Source organism: Solea solea, chromosome 13 (assembly GCF_958295425.1).
Source record: "Solea solea chromosome 13, fSolSol10.1, whole genome shotgun sequence".
Lineage (NCBI taxonomy): Eukaryota > Metazoa > Chordata > Actinopteri > Pleuronectiformes > Soleidae > Solea > Solea solea.
This window is the reverse complement of record NC_081146.1, coordinates 17,838,600-17,861,701: the sequence shown is the minus strand read 5'-3', so window position 1 is coordinate 17,861,701 and position 23,102 is coordinate 17,838,600. Positions and strand designations below refer to the sequence as shown.

At 40.6% G+C, this 23,102-nt stretch overlaps 1 protein-coding gene across 1 annotated transcript in view; it reads right to left on the bottom strand.

Moving 5' to 3' along the window:
* The window catches only part of me1 (malic enzyme 1, NADP(+)-dependent, cytosolic), a 71,116-nt gene that overhangs the window by 4,321 nt on the left and 43,693 nt on the right, over nucleotides 1-23,102 (bottom strand). Inside the window, exons 4-7 of the mRNA XM_058648669.1 lie at nucleotides 16,939-17,014; nucleotides 15,411-15,572; nucleotides 7,320-7,423; nucleotides 254-363 (exon numbers count right to left, since the gene is read on the bottom strand). Coding sequence (XP_058504652.1) covers nucleotides 254-363; nucleotides 7,320-7,423; nucleotides 15,411-15,572; nucleotides 16,939-17,014 — 452 coding nt within the window. The remainder of the gene's footprint in view (nucleotides 1-253; nucleotides 364-7,319; nucleotides 7,424-15,410; nucleotides 15,573-16,938; nucleotides 17,015-23,102) is intronic.

Here is a 23,102-nt window from a genome sequence, read left to right as displayed (position 1 = left end):
AAACTAATTACCTCCTTACAATCTTAGCGTTAATTGCTGACATTTTAAAGGGGACTTGTCCGTGCAGAGCTGACGTGAGCACAGTTATTAGAGAAAACAGAGGTTTGTAGCAGAAATGACTTCATTCAGCAAAATGGAATTATTTTATATTCTGATGGGATTTAGGTGTTTCCCCAAAGGCGCCATTCTATTCCATGTGGCTTAAAAAAAACAACTTCATAGTGTTATAAATGTACACTGATCATGCGGTTACCTTGGATGTCATCGTTGAATGTGCAGTACTTGTTGCGGTACTTCCTCAGCAGACGGAAAGCGTTGACATTTGCAAAGTCCTCAAACTGAATCAGGCAGTCCGACCCAAACCTGTGACAAGAGCTGGAGTTATTCTGGTTGAACCGAGAGACCGAACAAAGACAGACATTTAGGACGGAAATGGAATAAAAAAAAGAAAATCCTCTTAAAAGATAAAGACTATTTCAGCTTCACCTTACAAAGAACAGGGTGAGAAAACAGGTGCTCTATGAACATGTGTCACATTTCAAAAGAAAAACTTTGCTCACCACTTTGTTTAGGAGGCATTTGACGAGCTGACACCTGTTCTCCCCGAACAAAATGAGATTTCACAAAGAAAGAGAAAAAGAAAAGAGCACAGAGCCCACCCAGCGGCCCAGTAAACCAGCAGGGTTCAGTTGTTAAACTGCAACAGTTTTTTAAACTGTGGTTTAAGATGCTGCTCGGACCACCTATCACAGAAGCTGCCACAATAACATACAACAAAAATAAGCCAGAAAACCACAATCATGAGGCTTTAAATCAGATTTGGCTGTGACAAAGAGGAACCTGGTGTTCCAGTGCTTTTCAACAGATGGAACTGTTGCTCAGGGGTTTACTGGGTATTTGTCCAGCAACTGCTGCTGCTGCCCATTCTATATACATGTATACTGGAAAACAAAAGAATGCCAAGCAGGAGAAAGGACGTTCTTAAACATGTGCACGATGACAGGCAGTGCATGTTTATCACAATTTGTATGGTATTTTGTGGCTGTACAGTATGTCATATATATTTAAAAATCTTTCATACTCAGTAATAAAATCCAATTTGCCACAAAAGCTCTATCCAACTCATCTCTCATTTTGATTCCTCGAGTTTCCATTTCTGTTGATATGTCGCAACACAACTCAGCTTCAGACACAGTAGATGAAGCACACTGCTTGTCTGTGGCTGGCAACCAACAGTTTATACTGTTTGAAATCATAACTAATAAGAGTAGATTACATTAGCTTTCGCTAACTCGCCAACATGTCTGCATTTTTCTAAGGAAAGTACATGTGGCACTTTTTTCTAGTACAGAGAAAAAAGCTTTTAGGTTAGTTATTCGTTTCCCTTTGTGCCCTTTGCTGCCTGGAAATTGGAAGGATACATAAGTCAGAGTTTTCACAAATGATCAAGTATTGCACTCTACAGGTTTTCATTGTTATTGTCATTGAGGTTAAATATCAATATCAATATCCCTTTTTTTGTAGCAACCTCTGTAGCAGCGTCCATTCCCACCTGAATGCAATGCTTACTGTGTACACAACCTCCCTTGCCCAAACGATCACATCTCACAAGTTCCCTTTGAATGCAGCAGAAAACCCATGCACACACACAACATGCAAACTCCATGCAGAAAGGTCCTCGATCAAAACTGGGATTCGAACTAGTGACTTTCTTGCTGTGAGGCATCAGTGCTAGTCACTGCTCCACCGACTACTCCAATAAAGAATTCTGTGTCGAAACATTCTCATGTAAGTTACTGTCTTTCTGCAACGTGCATTACACCAGCAGGAGCTATGGGACCGACCTGGGGGCCACTGAGTGTCAAGTCTGGTCAGGAGGGGGCCGGTCACGTGAACTTTTTTGGAAAAAGCAACTGTTAAATCTGTTCAACTTGAAGTCATATCATGATATTCCATAATGATATAGCGATAATGATACTGTGGTAATGATACTTCACAGAATTTCAAAATAAAAGTGCTTGTTTTGCTTTGGAACGCTATATAGTTCACAATTTAAAAGTATAACTTGATATAAAGCGGCGGTTTAAGTCAATTTCACAAGGAGGTGAACGTTTGCCTGAAACCAGACTGAACCGTGCTGTAACTGAAGTGTAATTGTCACAGCAGAGGTGACTAAAGGATGAAGAGGAAGCTTTGTTTTCTCCTTTCCTTCACTATCTTTTAACCGTCTCTCTGTTGTAAAGCCCACTAAAGCTGCAATGGCTGCTAAACTGCTTCGATGTTCAGCAGGAAGAGGAGGATGTGACCGAGCGTAAGAAAGAAAGATAAACGCACGCATGGGATGCAACCTGAGTTCACCTGTAATAAAATGTAATGTCCTGATGAGAAAGTGCTATTGCTAGGTTAATGTCTATCTTTATTTTGGCCAACGTGAACGACACTATCACTTAGTAGAGATACGGACCGCCCTGCTGACTTAGTGCCAACCAGCGGCAGCGACGAGGAACGAAATGTGTTTTCTATAAAGCAAAGAGTGGCACCGAAACACTGAGGGCTTGTGCGAAGAGGAGGAATAATGAGGCCAAGAAGGGAGCTATAAACTTTTCATTGTATTTGGGCTTTAGGAGATGGAGACAGGCGACTAGCGAGGATAGATGTGGCCTTTCTCCACTGCCAGCTCAGCTTTCTCTAGTACAGTGCAGTGCATCTCGGTCCTGGAGGGGTCATGGCAGTTCACGCTGAAACAAGCTGCTCGGGCGGGGAAGTCGCCTACACGGGTCCAACGACATGCTGACTATCCTGCGACTATTCTCATCATACAGTCAAGACAGAGGATCACGTGACCTGTCAAACACTGAATTCATAATTGTTTTTCTTTTTTTAGTGACAGTGACATCCAAAAAAAGATCAGAGACTTCTGACATGGATCTGAGAGTGACTGAACCGTGAACACATGCATATTTCTGGCCATCCACTGACCATAAACTACAGAGTGACTTTCTGTGGTTGTGGGATCACAGGGAAAAAAAGGGAACATCTTCCCAATAGAGAAAGCTCTTCTGTCCCTGGTCTGAGCCAATAAAGAGAAGGGGAGTGTTTATGAGAGAGAGAGTGTGTGTGTGTGTGTGTGTGTGTGTGTGTGTTGTCAAGAACAAAGCTGCTGTTGGAGGGCATTCAGCTCATACTCTCCTCTGTACTCCCTGATGTCTTGCCTTCCTTGTCTTTCCATGACAACCCTCCAAATGAAAGACCAACATGTGACAATGCATCTCTGTGCCAGATTAATAATAATCATAAAAAAAAAGAAAAAGAAAACCTGGACAAAAATGCAGGAATTTTTTTTTTGTGTCAGTCTCAAGGACGGAGACCGGGCACACCCAGAAAGATGAAAAATGCAGACCATTTTCCCGACTGTGCCGGGAGAAATCTATTAATCTCTCAGCAGGAGAGTCCGCAGAGCTCGATGAATGGATGACTCCAAGTCCATATTCTGACCTTGCAACATTTGTTTCACGTTGTTCAAGTTTCAGGGAAACTGAGGTTAATTCCGTAACCCAGCCATTCCCAAACATAAGAGGGACCCACTTTGAAATCTGAAAATCTCCTTATGTCCAGACTCCGATCAGCACCCAAGAACAGGATCAATACAAAAGTATTGTCTAATTGTTCAGTGGTCAAAATCTTAACTAATTTGCATCATCCAGATAATGTAGTTGTAGTTTGCCAGGTTTCCACGTGCAAATAATCCCACAACAGTCAATTCACTAATTTGAATATGACAGATCTTATGTTAGCCCTGCCCACTTTAAATCACCATTTCAAAGTCTTTTAATCCAAGCTACTTTGTCATGGTCGTATTATACGCGCACTGATGTTTTAAAAATCAATCTGGACACTGCAAATTTAATCCAGAAACCAAAAATGTAAAAAAAAAAATCACAGCAGGAGACAAAACAGCGGTGCAGTCTTTTCAGGCTGTTTAAGATATTTAAGCTACACAACCAGAACAACAGAGTTCCTTTGTGCTCATAACTTATAGTTGACGGTCACTCACAACTTCCCACAATAATTTTTTTTTTTTTTTTTAAATAAGAATAGACAAAAAACAGTTATTCCCATTGTTTGCAGCAACAGAGTGTATTTGTTGGAGTTTCCTGGCAAACCTCTCCATTATATTGAGTGTAAATGCTTGTGACACAATAATAAAACTTGATAATGTAAAAAAAGACCCGATCAGACATGAGACAACAGGCACATGCCCATGAGGTAAATCATTCAGACGCTTGGTGTTACGTCTGGGACAATCTGTAGGATGAGCGATATAACGCGTGAGCCAGCTCCTGAGGAAACATAATCTGGTCTTTAATCTGAGGCCTGATGAAAACTGAGCCACTGGCTAATGGGAAATATGTCGTCTATAATGTACTTCCAAAGCTGAGGGGCAGACCAGACGCAGAGGAGAAGATACGGACGGAGACTTTTAGTTGGAACACATTCGCATGGGGCTGCGGAGTCGACGAGGACCTCAGCGGAGAAGGTCACTGACAAGGGTGCTCTGTACAAACACAGCTGCCCAACCTGTGTGCATATGTACTGCATGTGTAGGCTGTCTGTTTCCTCTGTCCCTGAGGGGGTTTGTGGCCGAGGCCTTAATAAATCCCCAGCCCTCTCTCACTCTCCAGAGAGCGAGCATCTCTCAGCACACGTTATTTCTCAAATCCCTGTGCCGTCATTAATGACAACGACGTATTCCACATTCTTTCTCCTCTCCTTGGTTGCTCCTTCCATCCATCCATCCATCCATCCATCCATCCATCCATCCATCCAGTCCGCCTGTAATTCTCTCAGTGCCAAGAATTTAAAATAGTTGGTGACATTCCTGTAATCCTTGCCTGCTACTTACATTTGTATGGAGAACATCGATAAAACCTGTACAACAATTTGTGACATGAACAGTTTGGAAACTAACAGCGAGGATAAAACAGTAGAGTGGATGAATGGATGGATAACTTACAGCAGGAAGTTGGCTTATATTTGTGTTAATGGTGACCTTTGACATAGAGTAAACTTCTTTTTTTTAATAATATATTATTTTTAATAATGTTGACTATACTTAATTTTGTGTTTAAATGGAAAAAATTGAACTTTTTGGTCCGTAGCTGCTTCTTTAAAACTGAGGGCAGCACGTGAACGTTTCCATTTGGATCGGGGTGTCTTTTTGTGGCATCGGAAAGCTTGCATTACTGTTTTCTTCTGGATTTAATCATCCATTATTTTTTTTTTGCCTTCCCTTTGTCCTGACGTGGCTTGTTAAAGCCGCAATTGATTTTCACATCTCTGTGACACCAAGTGAAAACTGCTAAGCGCAGCAGAAACTCCTCTTTGTTTAATTACTACTTGTCTAGTTCTTTCCATAATAAGCACATCCTTAAACACTCGCACACACCATCAAACCTGCAAGTGTGAGGACATGGGACAAAATGGCGTGAGAGAAAATACACAGTTCAAAGATGTAAAACCACAACTGAGCCCTGGTTCATCCTTTGTCAAGAGCTGAGGGTGTGTGCAGGAGCGGTGAGATTATGTGATCATTTCTATCGGCTCCACACTAGACAACACAGTTATTGTTTCACTGAGATTCTTCTTTGGAGAATAGGAGGTTATTGGCCTGAAATCAAACACTTTGATTGCATCACTAACATTCTCTATTTAAAGTATTTTAAACAGGGGATTGAAAAAAAAAAAAAACAAAAAAAAAAACTTCCAGACTTCTGCTCATCGATGACGAGTCAATCCAAAGTATTTCTGTGTGTGTTTAGTTTCTTAGAAAACTAACGTGAATATTATTTAAAAGGCTGCAGAGCTGTAATCATTCATTCAACTTCTGAGCCCATAATTATTCATTTTCCGCCAATCTGGCTCCTTTGAGGAAAAAAGCATCACTGTTCCCTGTAGTTGAGAAGCCACCCAGTTATTAGAGTCAAGGCTTCCTGTTGCCAGCTGGAGGAGGCCCAGACCCAGGCTTCTCCCTCTGGACTCCAGTCTCTCTGGGCTAGGACAAGGCTTAACCAGACCAGTGTATACTGTGTGTGTGTGTGTGTGCTATGTTGAGTCTGTGGTGTACACAGTGACATCAAAATACAAAGAAAAGGTGTAGCCAACAAAAGTCTGCAGTTAACACATATAAGGTACAAGTCCTGAAAGGAAGACTATCCACGTGTCGGTACGAAAACGAAGGTAAGGATAAGATTGATGAATTTAAAGTGAGTGACAATATATATAGCTAGGAAGGTCATTAGTCATCCTGACCACATCCTCAGTTAGGAATTCTGTTTGATGCCCTGAGGGAGGCTTTTAAATGTGGCTGACAGCTAAATGAACACAGGCCAGGTATTGTAAACTTAATGTGTATATTTATTCATTCAATATTTATCTCTTAAATTTTGACTTGCTGCTAGCTCCGACTGCACATGCATACCTGCGGTACTGACAGAGTAGTTGCTGTATGTGTTGTTGTTTTGTTGTTGTTGTTTTTGTTGTACGTTCTATGTGACTGAGGCTGCAAACTGAACTGAATTGAAGTGAATACGAAAGGGGGTGGAGTGGCTCAGTGGTTAAGACCGGTACCCTGTGTGCGAAAGACTTCATGGTCGCAATGGTCGCAAGTTCGACTCCACCCCTGGCTGATTGTACTCAATTCCATTGTAAGTCACTTTGGATAAAAGCGTCTGCTGAATGACATGTAATGAAAGACCAAACAGATTAAGAAGAACAAACCCCACGGGGATCTGTATCTATCTATCTATACTGAAATTAGAAATTGTGTGGGTTTGGAGACAACATAAAGAAATGGATTCAACCAAGATAACAAATCTCCCTGTCACTCTCCCTGTAAACATCTCTGTTCAGCATTCAGAAAAATCAAGTATTGCAGGAAATAAACTAGATTCTAGAGTCAGAATTTTGTGGACAGTTAAAAAAAAAAAAAAGTATGCTCACATAGCCAAATCAACAATGGAGTCAGTCGATAGCTTCAATTCTTACCAAAATGATCACTTTCCAATAAGCTAATGCCATTAAGGCAGTCAGCAGAGTTGTGACTGACATTACGTAGCAACCGAACCTTTGATCAAAGACTTTGAAACTTCTCTCATCCTCGCTGACTTCATTTCCAGACCCAAGCATGCTGCATAAACTGACCATGCTAAACTGCTCAGCATATTTCTTTTAAGAGCAGCGAGTGCAGTCTGCGTTCTGATGACGATAGCAGACAGTATTGAGGAAGTGGGCAAATAGACGGAGGGCTGATATTATCATACCTATCCGTAGCGGCCGTCATAAATTCATCCAGAAGGTCGTCATAGGCCTGGCCTCGCACTCTCTTATGCCTCAGCCCAATGTAGAGAGGGTCCTTCAGCAGTGCCTGCAAAATGGAAGCAGAGAATATTAGGAAGACAGAGTGAAGAATAAAGAAAAAAGATTGTAGTTTGGACTTATTTTAACAAACAAAGGAGCTATCAAAACATACGTTTCCATTACATTACATTACATTACATTACATTACATTACATTACATGTCATTTAGCAGACGCTTTTATCCAAAGCGACTTACAATAAACCAAGTCTGTATGTCATTGTAAATTTAGGTATAATTTTTAAAACCTAGCAGCCCATTATGACTTTCTATGTGGAAAATATAGTGAAAAGTTCCCAAATTTTTAAAGCAATATTGCTCCAGTTTAGCAGTGATATAAACTGCACAGTGCGATAATCCAAAAACAGACACATTATTTCTATAGTCGAGGAAGAATTTGATTTGGTTCTAGACTCTTGTGCTATTCCAACGTCCAGTGGGAGTTTTCAAATAACCTTTAATTGACTACTCTATACTCACCTGTACAAAACAATTTAAGTGTATCAGAAAATGTTCCACATGCTTACATAGGCTATAAAGTGTATGAGAGACTTTCTATACACACTTGATGTTTTTTTGGATGAGAAATCTAAAGACAGAGGATAAACATGCGTCCTCTCATGCAAACGCTGTGTCTCTCCTGTAACGTGAACCATGTGTGCGATCCTACACAGCACCGAACAACACCACCACCTGCCATGTTGACTCGCACACAATCTGTAGATTCATCTCCACATACAGAAAATAACCATCAATTATTATTATTATTATTTTTCCATATCGTGACGGCTATAGGAAACACTGTCCTTGAGATGTCCCACGTCCAAACACTGCTGCGTTGTTGAGCCAACATTCACCACTGAAGCAGTTAGGACAGAAAGATGAGGATACAGCAGGGGAGTGTGAGAATTTATAGCAGAGGTGAATAGGAATGTGTGAGTCACAGAGAGATTGAGAGACATTGAGACAGGGATGAGGTAAATGTCACTTAGCAGTGTTAGATTGCTTGCAGACTTTGTTTTAAGGTATTGGCCCATGATCTGCGACGAGCTGCACCTGACGAACATAATACGGCTGCGCGACAGAGATAAACTCTTCTTCACACAGCAGTCTTTGACTTTCCGGGAATTTTGATCTCAAAGCATGGAGACTATATCCGCAGCGTTGTCATGCCTCATTGGAACAGGCGACCTTTACATGTGGGGATGGATAATTAGAGGCTGCCACCAAAATGATGGCAGGGACCAAAAGATGCCATGTCCAAGAGCAACTCCAAAAGTTAATTTAAGGCAATATTTATTTGAAGTTGACAACTCATTTCCTGGCAAGGCTTTAATGGACTATAATAGGCAGAGGGAGGACAATTTCAACTGTAACCAAAACAAGCAAAACAGAGTCATGTGATCATATGGAGAAGTAGACTGATAGACTTTGGTGGTAATTTCGCAAGATGATGCAACAGTGTACAAGAAAACGATTGAAACCTATTGCAAAAATCATGGAGAGCTGTTTAAAGTATTTTCTCTCAGTCTCTGTGGACATGTAAAAAAATGACAATAACTCAAGAAGTTATGTATGCCGGGGAAGTAAAGCCAGATTGGATGTATATAGTATCTTTGTTATCTTTCTTGTAATGCCAGCTATTCCATCTCGCAGGGTTATGGAGTAAGAGCAGCTGGAAAGACAGATAACATCTGGCTAACAGTATGAATAAACAATCTGAATGGTTTCAGGTATCTACAAACGTCACTTTCCCCTCCTTCAACAGCAAATACCCCCACAGAAATGGTGGATATCTCACTCACCTCACATGAGTGAAAACTCTGGAACAATGTCCAAGTCTGTAAGATTTAGACAGATAACTGAGAACACACCCCGAAGCAGACAACAGCCCCTTTTAGACTAAAGAAAGAGGTTGTAAGGAGGCAAGTACCTTGGTGTGCTCTCTTTATGGTATTCTCCAGCTGTTACTGTCCTTTGGGACAAACAGAGACATCAAGCCACATGCTAGGCATTTAGCCCCATGACTTGAGAAAAAATGTTTAACCCTTAAGAACAAGAAAGAACAATTATTTTAACTTTAAATGTACAGTGTGTAAAATGTATTTATTGGTCAAGTTGCATGTTAGCATCATCATTGAAAGATGTTTGCTCGTCCATTGTGGGCTATAGTAAAAACATGGTGGTCTGTAGAGCTGAACCTGTCTCAGATGTAAATAGAAAAGGCTCATTCTGGGGTAATGAAAAACAACAACTTATACTGTAAGAGAGAAACTTATAATTCGGCCTTCTTTAAATTAGCAACTTACATTCCTAAGCACAAACCTAACAATTCAGTACAAACCAACTGACTCTGGCACCCATAATTTGTCTACAGAGTGCTCCTCGTTATATCTTTGTTGAACCTAACTTCACTCGGGCATAGGACCGATAACTCAACTTTGCAGTCCTCCCCAAGGTCGACTCTAGGTATCAGAAGAGGAAGGCACCAGACTTCTTGACCTGAAGCCTCTCCTCCTCCCAACCAAACCAAAGATATACCTTCACTCTGAGATTCACTGGCAGAATGACAGAGCACACCAAACTATTAACATCTCATTGTTCATGTTTGGCATTGTCTCAGTTCTCCTCGGGTCTGAGCTATATTCAGTAAAGCTTTTCAACTTAACTCATCACTGACTCCAGAAACTCCAGCCTTGGTCGTCTCACCTGATAATCAAAATCTCCGCAACACATACAATCAGGTCATTGTACACTATTTTTGGGGCATGCAAAGAAGTCCAGCTCCAGTCCGACTAAGTGCATACATGCAGGAGAAATCGCACTATGAATCGCATTATCCATTGGGTATCTTAGTCCGACTAAGACTAGCTTGATTTTAGTTGGACTTGTGTGTTAACATGACATTAAGACAACCAAATCATTGTCTTAGTCTGACTAAAATCTGACTTTATCTTCATTTTGTCTGTCAAAGAAATTTTGAAAGAAAATCTTAACCAAACCACAACAAGGATTTGAAAGCTGTTACCAAAATAAAACACCTTTGACAAGGTGTTGAACTGTTGAAACAAGTTGTCTTTCTGTCCCGGATTATCTCCCGTTGATCGTCTTTTGTGTTGTACAGTCATTATTACTCGTCCTGTTTGGCTTTACAGTCCATGCTCGCCGCAGACACAGGAGCCCCTTCTGTCCACCGATGCTATCGTTTATTAACGGAAGACAGTCAGACTTGAGAAAAATATGGAGCTGGATTTAACTGTTGATAAGGGAGTTTAAAAGAATCCTCCCAAACATTTCAAACAGCGATAAGGTCGGCCAGATATCTCCCCCCGACCCCACCCCCACCACAAACAGCCCATTGTCCAGGATGACATCATCAACTCAATTCAGCATGAGTAAGCGCTGAGATTACTCCAGGTGAGAGCAGGCCAAGAGATACACAGACAGATAGTACAGTCCAGGGGATAATGGTATGAAACAAACTGGTGTGTGTGTGTGTGTGTGTGTGTGTGTGTGTGTGTGTGTGCGCGTGTGTGTCCCTCTGCAGATCTGTCTGTATTATTTCACATTTGGACAATTCGTATTCTCCATTAAGGGCCGTCAACTCTGGATTGCATTGCCAACCGAAATCAAATTAACATCAGGAATAAAACTGTTTACAACAAAGGTTAAGTGCTGGCTATAAGAAAAACAGAGCTGTGCCGATGAATTGTTTTTAGGTATATTACAGTAGGTTTATTTGACTTGTAATTTGTCTTTTAGTGTTTTATCATGTTCTGTTGTGCTGATTATGTTTTATATTTATCATTTGATAATTGTTATTGTGTGCAATGTAACTTAGCTTGTAGTAGTACATTTTAATGTGTTATGTATTCTGTGTTTTAGTGTAGGTATAACGTGTTTGTTTGTGTAAAGGCCCAACTAGGGACAAGAGTTGCAAACTAGCAATAGCTATAAACTTCACTTACAGCACCTCATTGCATTATTTGTATTGGAACTATGTTAACTGTATTCATACTTCATTCCAGTGCTCTGTATGCATGTAAAAACAGAATGGAGCTGCCCAGGTAAATGCACATTTCGGCTCCTCACAGATAAACAAAAGAACTCAGAGGCTCAATTTCTTAATGTCTTGAGCCAAACATACATTTTTACAGGCAAAGAGTCTCCTCCTTAATATGATAAAAGCTCAACAGGATAGGGTTGATCCTCTCTTCTAAGCCATCGATCAAAATAAGCCAGTATTGTTCAAAAAGGTAGAACTATTTGTTTTCATAAAAAAAAAAGACAGAAAAAAATCTGTCTTAGTCAGGGGGTTTGCCTGTTTGGATGCCTGCCTGCTGGCCTCCATATCTACCCCCGTATCCACTCAAGGACAAATATAATCCCATAATAACAGTCATTTTAATAATTAGCTCGAGCTACCGCTACCTCTTAGCCTCAACCACTCCATCTGCTCCCATCATGCCTTCATAGTCAAGGCCGATGTGAGACTGAGGGGCAGCAGTGTAACCCACCTCCCATCTGAAGTCCAGAAGAACCACACACACACACACACACAATATTACTGTAGTCTGCCCTTTGGCTGACTTCCCAATTGTTCTATTATTCTAAAGAGTTGACAGAATAAATGAGGTTTAATGAGATAAACTGTGTATTAGTGTGTGTGTGTGAGTTCTCATACAGAACAGTCACGTTTTTATTATTATATATAGTGCATATATCGTGGATACAGTTACATTATATCCGATCTATCATTCAACAGCTCCAAAGCCTCCAAACCACGCACATTATTTGTTATTATTATAATCTTTATTTAACCAGGAATAAAAACTCACAGAGATTAAAATTCTGTGTCCTGGCCAAGACAGGCATCATGTACTTATTTTGGACTTAACACGTGTACAGTAAAAGAGAAAACAAGCCCTTAACTCTGCATTGAAGATCTTAACACCAACTGTGACCCCACACAGCAGAACAGTGTAGCCAACAGTGTCACACACACCATCCAACATGAAACAATAGCAGCAAGTCTGTGAAAGTAACCCCATCTCACTACACCTGGAGGTGTCACTGTAGCAAACACGCCACAACAAAAGCAGATTTTTAAAGTCTTTTTCTTCTCCTAATTTATCCGAGGCATTACTCTTGAACCTGATGGGCAGTTCGCGTCTCTGAATATCATCATTCAAAGGTGCAGGAGTGGAGGAGATGAAAGAAAAAAAGCACCATTCACCATTATTTTACAGTAAAAAAAAATGCCATGTGTTGATTTCCGTTTACATTTTAATAAATATTTTAGTGACTGCCTTCTCTTGGGTAGGAGTTGAAGTCACTTCTTATAATATTACTTGAGTAAAGGTCTTGAAGTACTGTATATGACATTTACTGTACTTAAGTATCAAAAGACATTTTCTGATACAAAATGTACATAAGTTTTAGAAGTAAAAGTGTTAAAAAAAAGTGAGGAGTTAGGATTGAGCCATGGTAGCTCAGTGGAAGGGCAAGTTGTCTTTCAACTGGAAGGTTAGTGGGTTCAATTCCTGGCTCTGCTAGTCTCTATGTGTCAAGACACTTAACTCTATGTTGAAGCGTGTGAATGGGTATGAAAAATGTGTGAATGGGTGAATGGCAAAACTGCAGTGTAAAGTCGCTCATCAAGACTAGAAAAGCGTTATATAAATACAGACCATTACCAACTCTTCTTATTCTGATTTTATTTATAACGAGTAACAAAGACAGTAAGAGGAAATGTAGAGGAGTAAAAGTAAAAGTTGCTAGAAATATAAATAACAAAGTAAAGTACATATACGTGAATTTTGTATACTTAAGTACAGTAACAAAGTATTCGTACTTTGTTACATTACAACACGGTAACTGCCTGCATCTCTGCCACACCGCAGATTGCAAAATGTGTCCCATGAGCACAGGCTATACATGTTATTCTACCACAAAATGCTTCACAGGCCATAGCAAGCATTGTAATGGTGTGAACAGGGCTAGCTGTTATTTCCTTCTTCCAGTCTTATGCTAAGTTAAGATCATTGACATTTGTAACTATTACTTAAAAGTAGTCGAGGCTATTTAAAGTGATTAGCTACAAATAACTGCACAAGCCTGATCATCCATGATTACGTTTTTCTCCTCATGCTTAATATAAAGTAGATTGAAGACATAGGCAAGTGGGAATTAAATGTCTAAAAAGTCTGCCCCTCACAAAAATCATGTGGAAACTAAGAAAGCATAGGGATGCCAGTATAGGAAGTGTTCAAGTAAATGACTTTACTCTTAATCCAGTTCCAATGGCATAAAGCGCTAATGTCGCAATATCTTTTATGGATTTTCTGGTAAGTCTTTGTTTTCATACTGCATAGGATTTCTGCTCTGAGCCTGAGATCTCTGATGAAGTCTCAATTGGTTATGTTCTGCCAAAGAGAGACCTCAGAAAGTCTCAACTCCCATCACCTTTATGACTTTTTGGGATTTTTTGCTCCCTGGTCTGTGTCCAGAAGGACTACTCTTCCACTCTGCTTCATACATTTCTAGTTAAATTTTATTTGCAAAGTCATCCACAATCCATTTGGTATGAAAGTGAACTGAAAGGGTCTGAGTCATCTAAAGACTGCTGGAAAATAAAAGGACAGCTCCGGACAGGCAGAGCTCGGCTGTGTCTGGCACACATGCATCTGCGGCTGCCTCGCCCCTTGGCCAAGACAATTGTGTATAGACGTGCGCACAGACTATTCTTAGTCGGTTCAGGGCTGCAGACACACTTGCTGCTCGCCCAAAGTTTGAATCATTGCTCCGAGAGTGAAGGGAGCACAGTACCAGGTGGATAACTAACTACTGCTCTGTTGGCTTGCAGAGGAGAGAGAGAGGTGCTTTCCCAGCTGGCATCCGTCAGTGGAGATGCTTACCTCACTTATGTAAAGTTATGGGTGTTTCCTGGTTGTAAAGTGTGAGATTTGAAAAAGAAAAAAAAAAAATCCTGGCTGCCTCTGAGGTGAGACCTACCCTGCTACGATGGATTCTTGAGAACATTTCCCTGCTGGCATATTATATACTCATGGCTCTTAAAATGTGTTAGAGTGATGTATGGATGGATTTTATGGGTTTAGGGCAATAGAGTTGAGTAGCTAAGCAGGAAGAACCCACAATTTTTATTGTGGGTTACAGTGAGGTGAAGAAGAAAAAAAAATCTTCTTGTTCTTGAATGGTGCATTATCTCTGGTGTGCTGTAAATGTTTCCAGTACCCACATCTGTGCAATAACACAGTAATAAATGTGATACAAGAAAGTCTACAAGGGGTCAGGAAACCCTGGGGCATTGCATGACACAGAGAAGTATACAATACAATTGAAAACAATTATAAATCATAAAGTTTAGCCATATTTGTTACAAAAGAATAAAAACATTGAGATGAAAGTTGAAGTAAAACTTCCAACTTTCTTCGCCAACATTACTCCAGCATCATTTGGAGCATGTCATCTTACAGCAACACATGACACGTAATAAAACTGATACCACTCTAATTCATTCATTCATTCATTCATTCATTCATTCATTCAATGTCTACCGCTTTATCCTCCGCATGAGGGTCGCGGCTGATGCCAACTGTAGCGGACATAGGGTGGAAGGCGGGGAACAAACTGAACACGCAGGGCAAACATATAGAGACCAACAACCATTCACTCTCACACACACACACACACACACACACACACACACACACCTCTAATGTTTATGATAAATATGAAACCACATAGGAGCCCTGAGCAGCACCCAGGGAGCAACAAGGGCTGAGTACCTTGCTCTTGTCAGAAGTACATTTAAAAGGCAAAATATTTAGAATTTTAAAGTGATTATTATAAATATATACTGACATACATAGTATTTCCGAATTCTGCCAATAAACGCTCCCTTACCCTGTTACCCACTGGACCTTTAAACCTTGACTATGAATATGCTGCTTGTTCTATAAACAGTCTCACTTACCTCATTGTCTGTACCCACATCCAGCATGACGGGTAAGCACTGCTGCGGCGGCACACCACCACAAGCCGTGTAGAGAGCCAGCTTGCCCACTGGGATGCCCATGCCATAACAGCCCAGGTCTCCCAATCCCAGAATCCTCTCTCCATCCGTCACACACACTGCCTGTCAATCAATGTACACAGAGAAAGTCACCAACGTATCTGTTCAAGGCAACTAAACAGTATGAATATATATACACACACATATATATACACATACATACATATACAGTATATATGTACAGTAATATATCATATCACACATGACAGAATAATGCAGATGCAAGCAGCAGTTCCACTTTGCTGTCCTCTTAAATTAAACCTCCTTCACCTGAACAAGTCCACCCTGCTACAGGAACATGAGTTTTTCCTCAGAGTGAGCCAGTTCCTGGCTTTCCATTCCCTTTACCTATTAAGCAGTAAATAAGGTCCTCGGGCTTGAGTCCACAATATGAGACCAATCAATTGTGCAACACTTATCATCAGCAGCAGAAGCATTTCATTAGAAATGTTCCCATTTTTGAGAGTTTCTTTTCTTTTTCCATCTCCAGCGTGACGTACAAACGCTTGGCATGATGGTTTAACAGCTTTGTTCGTCCTACAAAGTGATAGCTTTAAAGAGTGCTGTTACTTTTCCCATATGGATGCGTAACGACCATGCCATCCGTAATACTTTCCATAATGGCTCCCATTTGTCCTTTCTCTATTGAAATGTTAAAAGTAGGACACATTAGGTGAGTTTACGATGAGACCACCCCCGACAATAAGAAGCGGCATGTCAGCCCTGAAGTAAATGCCCTGCTGTTGACAGCTGGGAACAGGTGGCTCAAGCTGCAGGGATTTTTGACATGCCAGGGATGCCTGATGGTTTCATCATTCTAAATAGGACTAGATTATGACTTGCACATAGTTGCTCTACACACACGTGAAAAGGAATAGTTCAGGGTCTCACGGGGAAAAGATACGACAGGTTAAAAAGAACTAAAATCAGCAGATTGCTGGATTGAGTACAAACTACCTGATGTAAATGACTTGAATCTGTTCTTTGGATACAATGTTTTCATTTATGACTACAAATATAGAGATGTTTAATAAATCCAACTGTCTCTCTCTCAAAATCTACAGTTACTCCATCTCAACACTTTCACCACAATATTTTTTAATTAAACTACATGAACAATGTAATTGTTAAGACTGTTTGGATCCTAGTTAAATCAGGCCATAATAAATAAATAACGTTTCCATGTTTATTGTGTTGGGGAACTCACAGATGTGTAACAGTTTTTGGATAAAATTGGAGTGCGACACAGACAATAGTTCACCAAGAAAATACTTTCACAAAATGTCCTTGGCATCGTCATCATATTTTGCTTAAAAGTGATGCAAAACCAAGACAGTCCAAGGTATTTTATAAGGTGGTGATATAAACAACAAATGTATACAGTACATATATACAAAACAATTTTTATGGTTTGAGTGCTTCAACCTACCCTTATGTCCTTTTCTGGCCAGTTTTGAAGTAGGGAAGCGACATGGCCACGATCATGAATGGTAATAAACAGCCCCCTGCAACACAGGCAAACAAATATATAATTAAGTTAGACTCTTTTCTCTCTTTTTTTTTCATGTAGTTGGTCATGTCATGCTCTACAAAAAAAATGTCACTGAATATATCTCGATAAAAACAATAGCAACACAAGAACTCCTGAAGGCCTAAAGTTCTTATCAAAGATTTCAAGGGAAAACAGCTTAAAGCTGCAACTCGGGTAGCGTTTGAACTTAAGATGGTAATGGTTTTCAGCCATTACTTATTTTAACCATGACTTTATTGAATAGTGATGCCGCCTGGGGTTTTTAAGCTGAGCCCAGAGCCTTGGGCCTCTGTGGGGTGTTTATGTGGGACACTTTAAGTCTCCTCAAATACCCCATCCCCCCCCCCCCAACCAACCGACCGACCCTCCCTTCGTCCTTCCCTCGCTCCATGGCATCAATGCAAGATAATCCCAGGATAAAAAGATAATTTCAATGCGTGGGGTCCAGCTGCACCGTCTTTCCTCCCCAACCCCTCTAGTATTAGACTAGGGGAAACACCACCTTCACATGCCAGACCACTATTTAAAAATAATCTGCTCACTATGTAAAAAAAACTTTGAAGGTTATGATCGTGGTCGTCAAGTTGTTGGGGGAAATGTCAAACATTATCAGACATTGTTGAAAATAAGGATAACAATCAGTGATCTGGGAGAAAAGTATGAAAGTGCCACTTAAAAACAGTAATAATTCCTTAAAATGATGTGAAAATTAAGCAACGTTTCAGTCCATGTGCAGTTTTTAACCAAATATAGAATGGCATTTGTATGTGAGCACAAATGATATGGCATCAGTTAAAGCTGGGGTTGGCAAAATATCATTGGCATCATTTAAATAACTGGGTAACAACTTTTTAATTTAAAGCAAGTGATCAGAGAAAGAGCAAGACTTTGGCATAGGATGCGTTCCCAGTGGGGGAATCTCACCACTTCAGAGAAGAAGAGATCAGTATCTCAGCATTGGCAACACCATAAAAACCAGCAAAGCAACCAAGAGGGATTTCCAGAGGTCACGCATTAAGTGTGTGCATCTGTCCATGCTCCTCTAGTGGGTGTGGCTCAGGACAAGGCTTTTTATAACCAGGGTATGAGACTCACTATGATAGTCACTTTTTGTCAGAAAATGAGGATATCCATTCTATATCGTGTGAGGGGAAGTTTGTGTGGAAAACTCGAACCTTAAAAAAGTTGTTTGAGTTAAAAAAACACAGCTTACAAGAGCGCTGTTTGGCCTCCATCCATGCCCCCATTGCCCTGTGTTATTATGTTGTTTTGCAGTGACAATAGAGGCCGAAAATAATAAATAATTAATAATAAATACTAAAAACCCTTAGAGCAGTATTTCTGGATAGTGACAGCAATACTCCTCAGTCAACTTTCTTAACAATTATCCTGCATTTACACAACAGCATTAAAAGGCAAACAACAACAGTTAAACCTAGGAGCTCACACATGACAACTGACATGGGCCCAAGGGCCCCGCCTCTTTTTGGTCCTAGGGTTAAACACTACAACCTTTCCAATCTCTAATCAGTTAGACTCACACACTGGGCGTCCATTTGCTCCTGTGGCATTTAACAACTTTTTTTCAGACAGAAGACAGACCATTAACAGGACAATAAACAGGAGAAAGGAACAATAATAAAAGTCTGGGCAGGAGCAGAAAGCAGTGACATTTATTAAAGGGTGCAGCGTTATATATGTGTTTGTGTGCATGCTTTCAAGTGTGCATACACTTGTTGTATCCCTCATTATACGGTGGGAAAAGTAAACTGACTTGACCTTGTGATTATTCCAATTGCTGCAGCCAGACATTCAAGACAGGATAGAAAAGGGGAAGAAGCAGAAACAAAGTGATGTTTCCTGAAAGAAATTCAGTCATTTTTATTTATGCAGCACAATATAAAACAACAGACCCGAAGACAGAAGCTATAAGATCCTCCTGATGTAAAGGGCTTTGCAGGTCAAACAAAGGTCAGTTGACATCTGTCCGTTTTTAAACACCTTCCAACTTTCCTGGCAAATATAATAACACACATCTGCCTACATAAGTACTGCAAATGCTCAGTGGGTACCTCACTTAAAGGGTCTGCACAGCTGTAAAAGACTGTGAGAAGCTGGACGAGATTTGTCTTTGCTGTATTTGTGTGTCAGAAGAATAGGAGTGGTGAGAGGAGGGACCCGCTGGGCTGTGAGCTTCTGCCAGCAACAGCATTATGGAGGAGTTTTAGGAGAAGGAGCAGTGCTGGGACTAGTTTGACCCCCTAAAAACGACTACTGGAACACAACTGTATATGACGATCAAAGCAGACTGACAAGCTCAATGTAGGCCCTAATTTCTGTCAACCAAAAACATGACAAGTTCAGCTCATTATTATTCCTCTGCTCCTTTGTGCTTTCAGGGTGAATGCTGACCTCATGACCTTTAACCCTGAAGAGTATGTTGAAGCAGAGCTGCAGAAACATTTGTGACATCATCCCACTCCAAGAACCTCATGAACCAAACCATTAAAAGAATTTTATCATACAGTTCCCAGCGCACTCTTGACAAAATAATGGCATTTCATGGTCATGCTGTTTTAAATGTGTCAACACTGCCTGTGAAGACAATTATAATATTTTCAGAGCAAGAGTTTTGAAACTGAAGAAAATATGTTAACTGCATCATTGACAATGCACAGCAGGTGCTTGATTTGACAGATTTATGTCCAAGGTCCATGAAAATGACCAGACTTGCACACTGTGTGTGTGTGTGGGTATATGCGTACAGTGGAAGAAAGAAATTAAACTGAAAACAAATATGTTTTATATACTTGTGTGAGAACATTGCAGCAACATGAAGTCATTTTGTCTCCCTAATTTGGAGTTAGGATTTAGTTTGAGGGTTAAAGGAAAATTCCACCCACTGATACTTTTATGGTTGTTAAGCTGACATGAAAGCAAAATCAGAACATGCCCTGCACTTTTTTTAAATCATCTCTAACAGAGGTGACTTACCTGCCTGCAGGCGAATCAGCCAAACTCAGCTGCCCCTTTCAACAACACCTTTAATACTCGTGTTATTTGAGCGGACACATATTTACCACCATTTGAATGTATCAGCCTAAAAATGCATGACTGAAGTCTAAATGAGTGAACACAGCCCACAGGAGGTAAAACACTACCAGCTGTGCAACATGTCATTAGATCTTAATGGATTTAATTTCATTGGGCAGAGGTTGCCCAATGTACGACAATATAAAAGCTATGATGGAGATCGGTTGCCCATTGAAGTCTAATTGATGACTGACTTGTTCCACCATCAGGGAACTAACTATTGTGCAGAATATGAACAGTATGAGTGGAAATCTTTGTTGATCAACCAGCCAAGTTGCCATCACACACACACACACACACACACACACATTTGAACTAGCTCTTCTTAGGACCTGAACAGCTTAAACAAGGCATTATCCCTCCCACCTTATTACACGAGTTAATGCCTCACCTTAACCTTAACCTTAACCATAACCTTAACTTTAACCACAACTCAAATCTGAGACCCAAACTTAACCAGTACCTCAGGAATGAGGCTCTGCGTCATAAGGACCAGGTTTGGGTCTCCATGAGGACTACTGATCCTGACAGGATCAGGGTTTATGCCAGAAAAAAGTCCTAATGAGGTAAGAAATACAAGTAAACACACTAGCAAGCATGAGCCTGCACAAAGGAAAGTGGGAGACGAACAATGTTGTGGATTACATCAGACAGGGGGGCCCAATTCATTTTCTCTTAATTACCTTTGAATATAAAAGATAAACACTACTGAGCTGAAATAGTTCCATTAAATAAGTTCGCCCAAATGCTGATGCAACAAACGACAATGATCCATTGCTCCATAACATATCCTTCTTTAAAATGTGTGATTGTGTGTGTGTGTGTGGACTGGTGTCACACTGTTGCTGCCAGAACACCCAGCAGTCACCTCATTTTCGAAATGAGGAGGACCACAAAGTGAAGAGCTATGCTATGTCTGGCTCCTTCTATAAGTAGTGTGGCGAGAACAGCGGGTAAAGAAAACAATCCGACGACCTAAAACAGCACCACCACCACTGACCTGCAGTCCGACACAAAACACACCACAGGGACTGTGGAAAAGCAGCAGGAGGCCCCGGCAGGAGAAAAAGCTGCTTGCCGCATGAGGAAGACAGACTCCAGTCGTTGACCCGTGTCCACACAAAACACCACCAACCACCATTCTTCACACAAACTGCATGACCTTAATCTTCACTGCGCTGGGCACCCTCAGTTAGAAAACCACACAAGGACCAACTGACACAACGGGCACAAATGAATGAGAAAGACTGTGAAAATATTGCCAAAGGTCACGTTCACATAGTGCGAGATTTCTCCAACAAATTATGCTTCAATCCTGCCACAGCCCACACTTATTTTATAGGTGGTCTGTGTTCCCTAAGGAGAAAATTAGAAATACCTCTCGTTTTTTTCTTCTTCTTAGAAAAGTCCCCTATTGGATTTGAAAGAATCAACCTTTATCTTCAGTGTAGCCCTGCACAGAGGGAGGAGGTAAATGTCAAGAAAGGGCAGGCGATTCCTGTTTTGTTACTGTGGGTAACTTGAACTTTTTGACTTTTTGAAAAATGTGACATTTTTCGAGAAAAAAAGCCTCTGAAATGTCACTTTGACAGAGTAAATGTAATTATTGAAAGTCATGGGTGTGATGGGCGAACAATGGGTCAGAAATTAACAAAAAAAAATCACACACACTGGAGCCGTTGAAAATAAAGTTGGTAAAATGGGTTCTATGGATGACAAATGCATTGCCCTCGACTGTCCGATCACAAAACCAGTTCAACAAGTTCCTGTTGGAACGTAATAAAAGTATGATGTATATGAATTAGAATAGTGATGCTTCAGACAGTGCTGTTTGAAGTGACAATAGGAGTAATACTCATAATTATTAGAGCACAACACATTAGGATCAGGATCTTTTTTTTTTTACCTTGACCACAAATGATATGGTTAAAAACCGAAAAAAAACGACCGCGACTATACAAATAAATGGTACAAGCCATTGTAATAGCAGCATGCGTTGTTCTCTCTACAGGGAGTCAAAAGAAATTGCTAAATTGTACGGCTGTGTTTATACACCTGTACCTGCTCCAACCGTCAGCCAGCTAGAGCCATCACGGAAACACAGAATACTGTTATTGTTAAGCAGTCTCTCATTTACGCTGAGCTGTTTGACAAAGCTGACTTGCCGTCTCCTAAAGGTTACACACCGAGACATGTTATGGAACCTGTCTCTCAGTGTGTCAGTAACGATACACCAACAGTCCCAAACAGATACTGTGACACATTTAGCTCGCTATGTGATGTAAGGCTAGCCTATGTAATCCCATACGTGTACTCACTTAGCAATGACATGCACTACACGCAACAGCAGGGGGTAGGAAATCTTTGTTTCTCATCAAGGGCCTTACAAATGTTTTACATCATCGTTTCGTACTAAATGATTGATTTCATACTGTATATCAGACTAACTGATACTCTTTGGTGTGTGAAGTCAGCTGGTACTTTGACCCCATTTAGACCTGGTAACATCTATCCTGAGTGTCAGTTCACAAGTCAATAGAACACATCCAAATGCAATCACCACATCTGGAGGTGATCTGGGATGGATGTGTGTCACTTTCTATACATGTGTAAACTCAAATATGTCCATCCGATCCACATGTAATACACTTTAAATCGTTATTGCACTCGGAGCACACAGAAGAACTTACTGAACTCAGAGTGGAGGACCTGGATATTTTCATTGACAACTACTACTACAGCTTTGAACAACAGATGTAGGTTGTAGGGTCAACAGATTTAAACGTAGCCTCTCTTCAGCATATTCTGCTTCATGGGATTGTGCACAAAAAAGTGCACTAACAATCATCTTTTTTTTTGCTTTATAATAGAAAACATTAAATGCTCTCATGAGAACTTTTTTTCCATTCAATTGTCTCACAGGCCACGAGGACAAAGGCTCCTTCTTGTAATGATGAGTCGTGTGCATA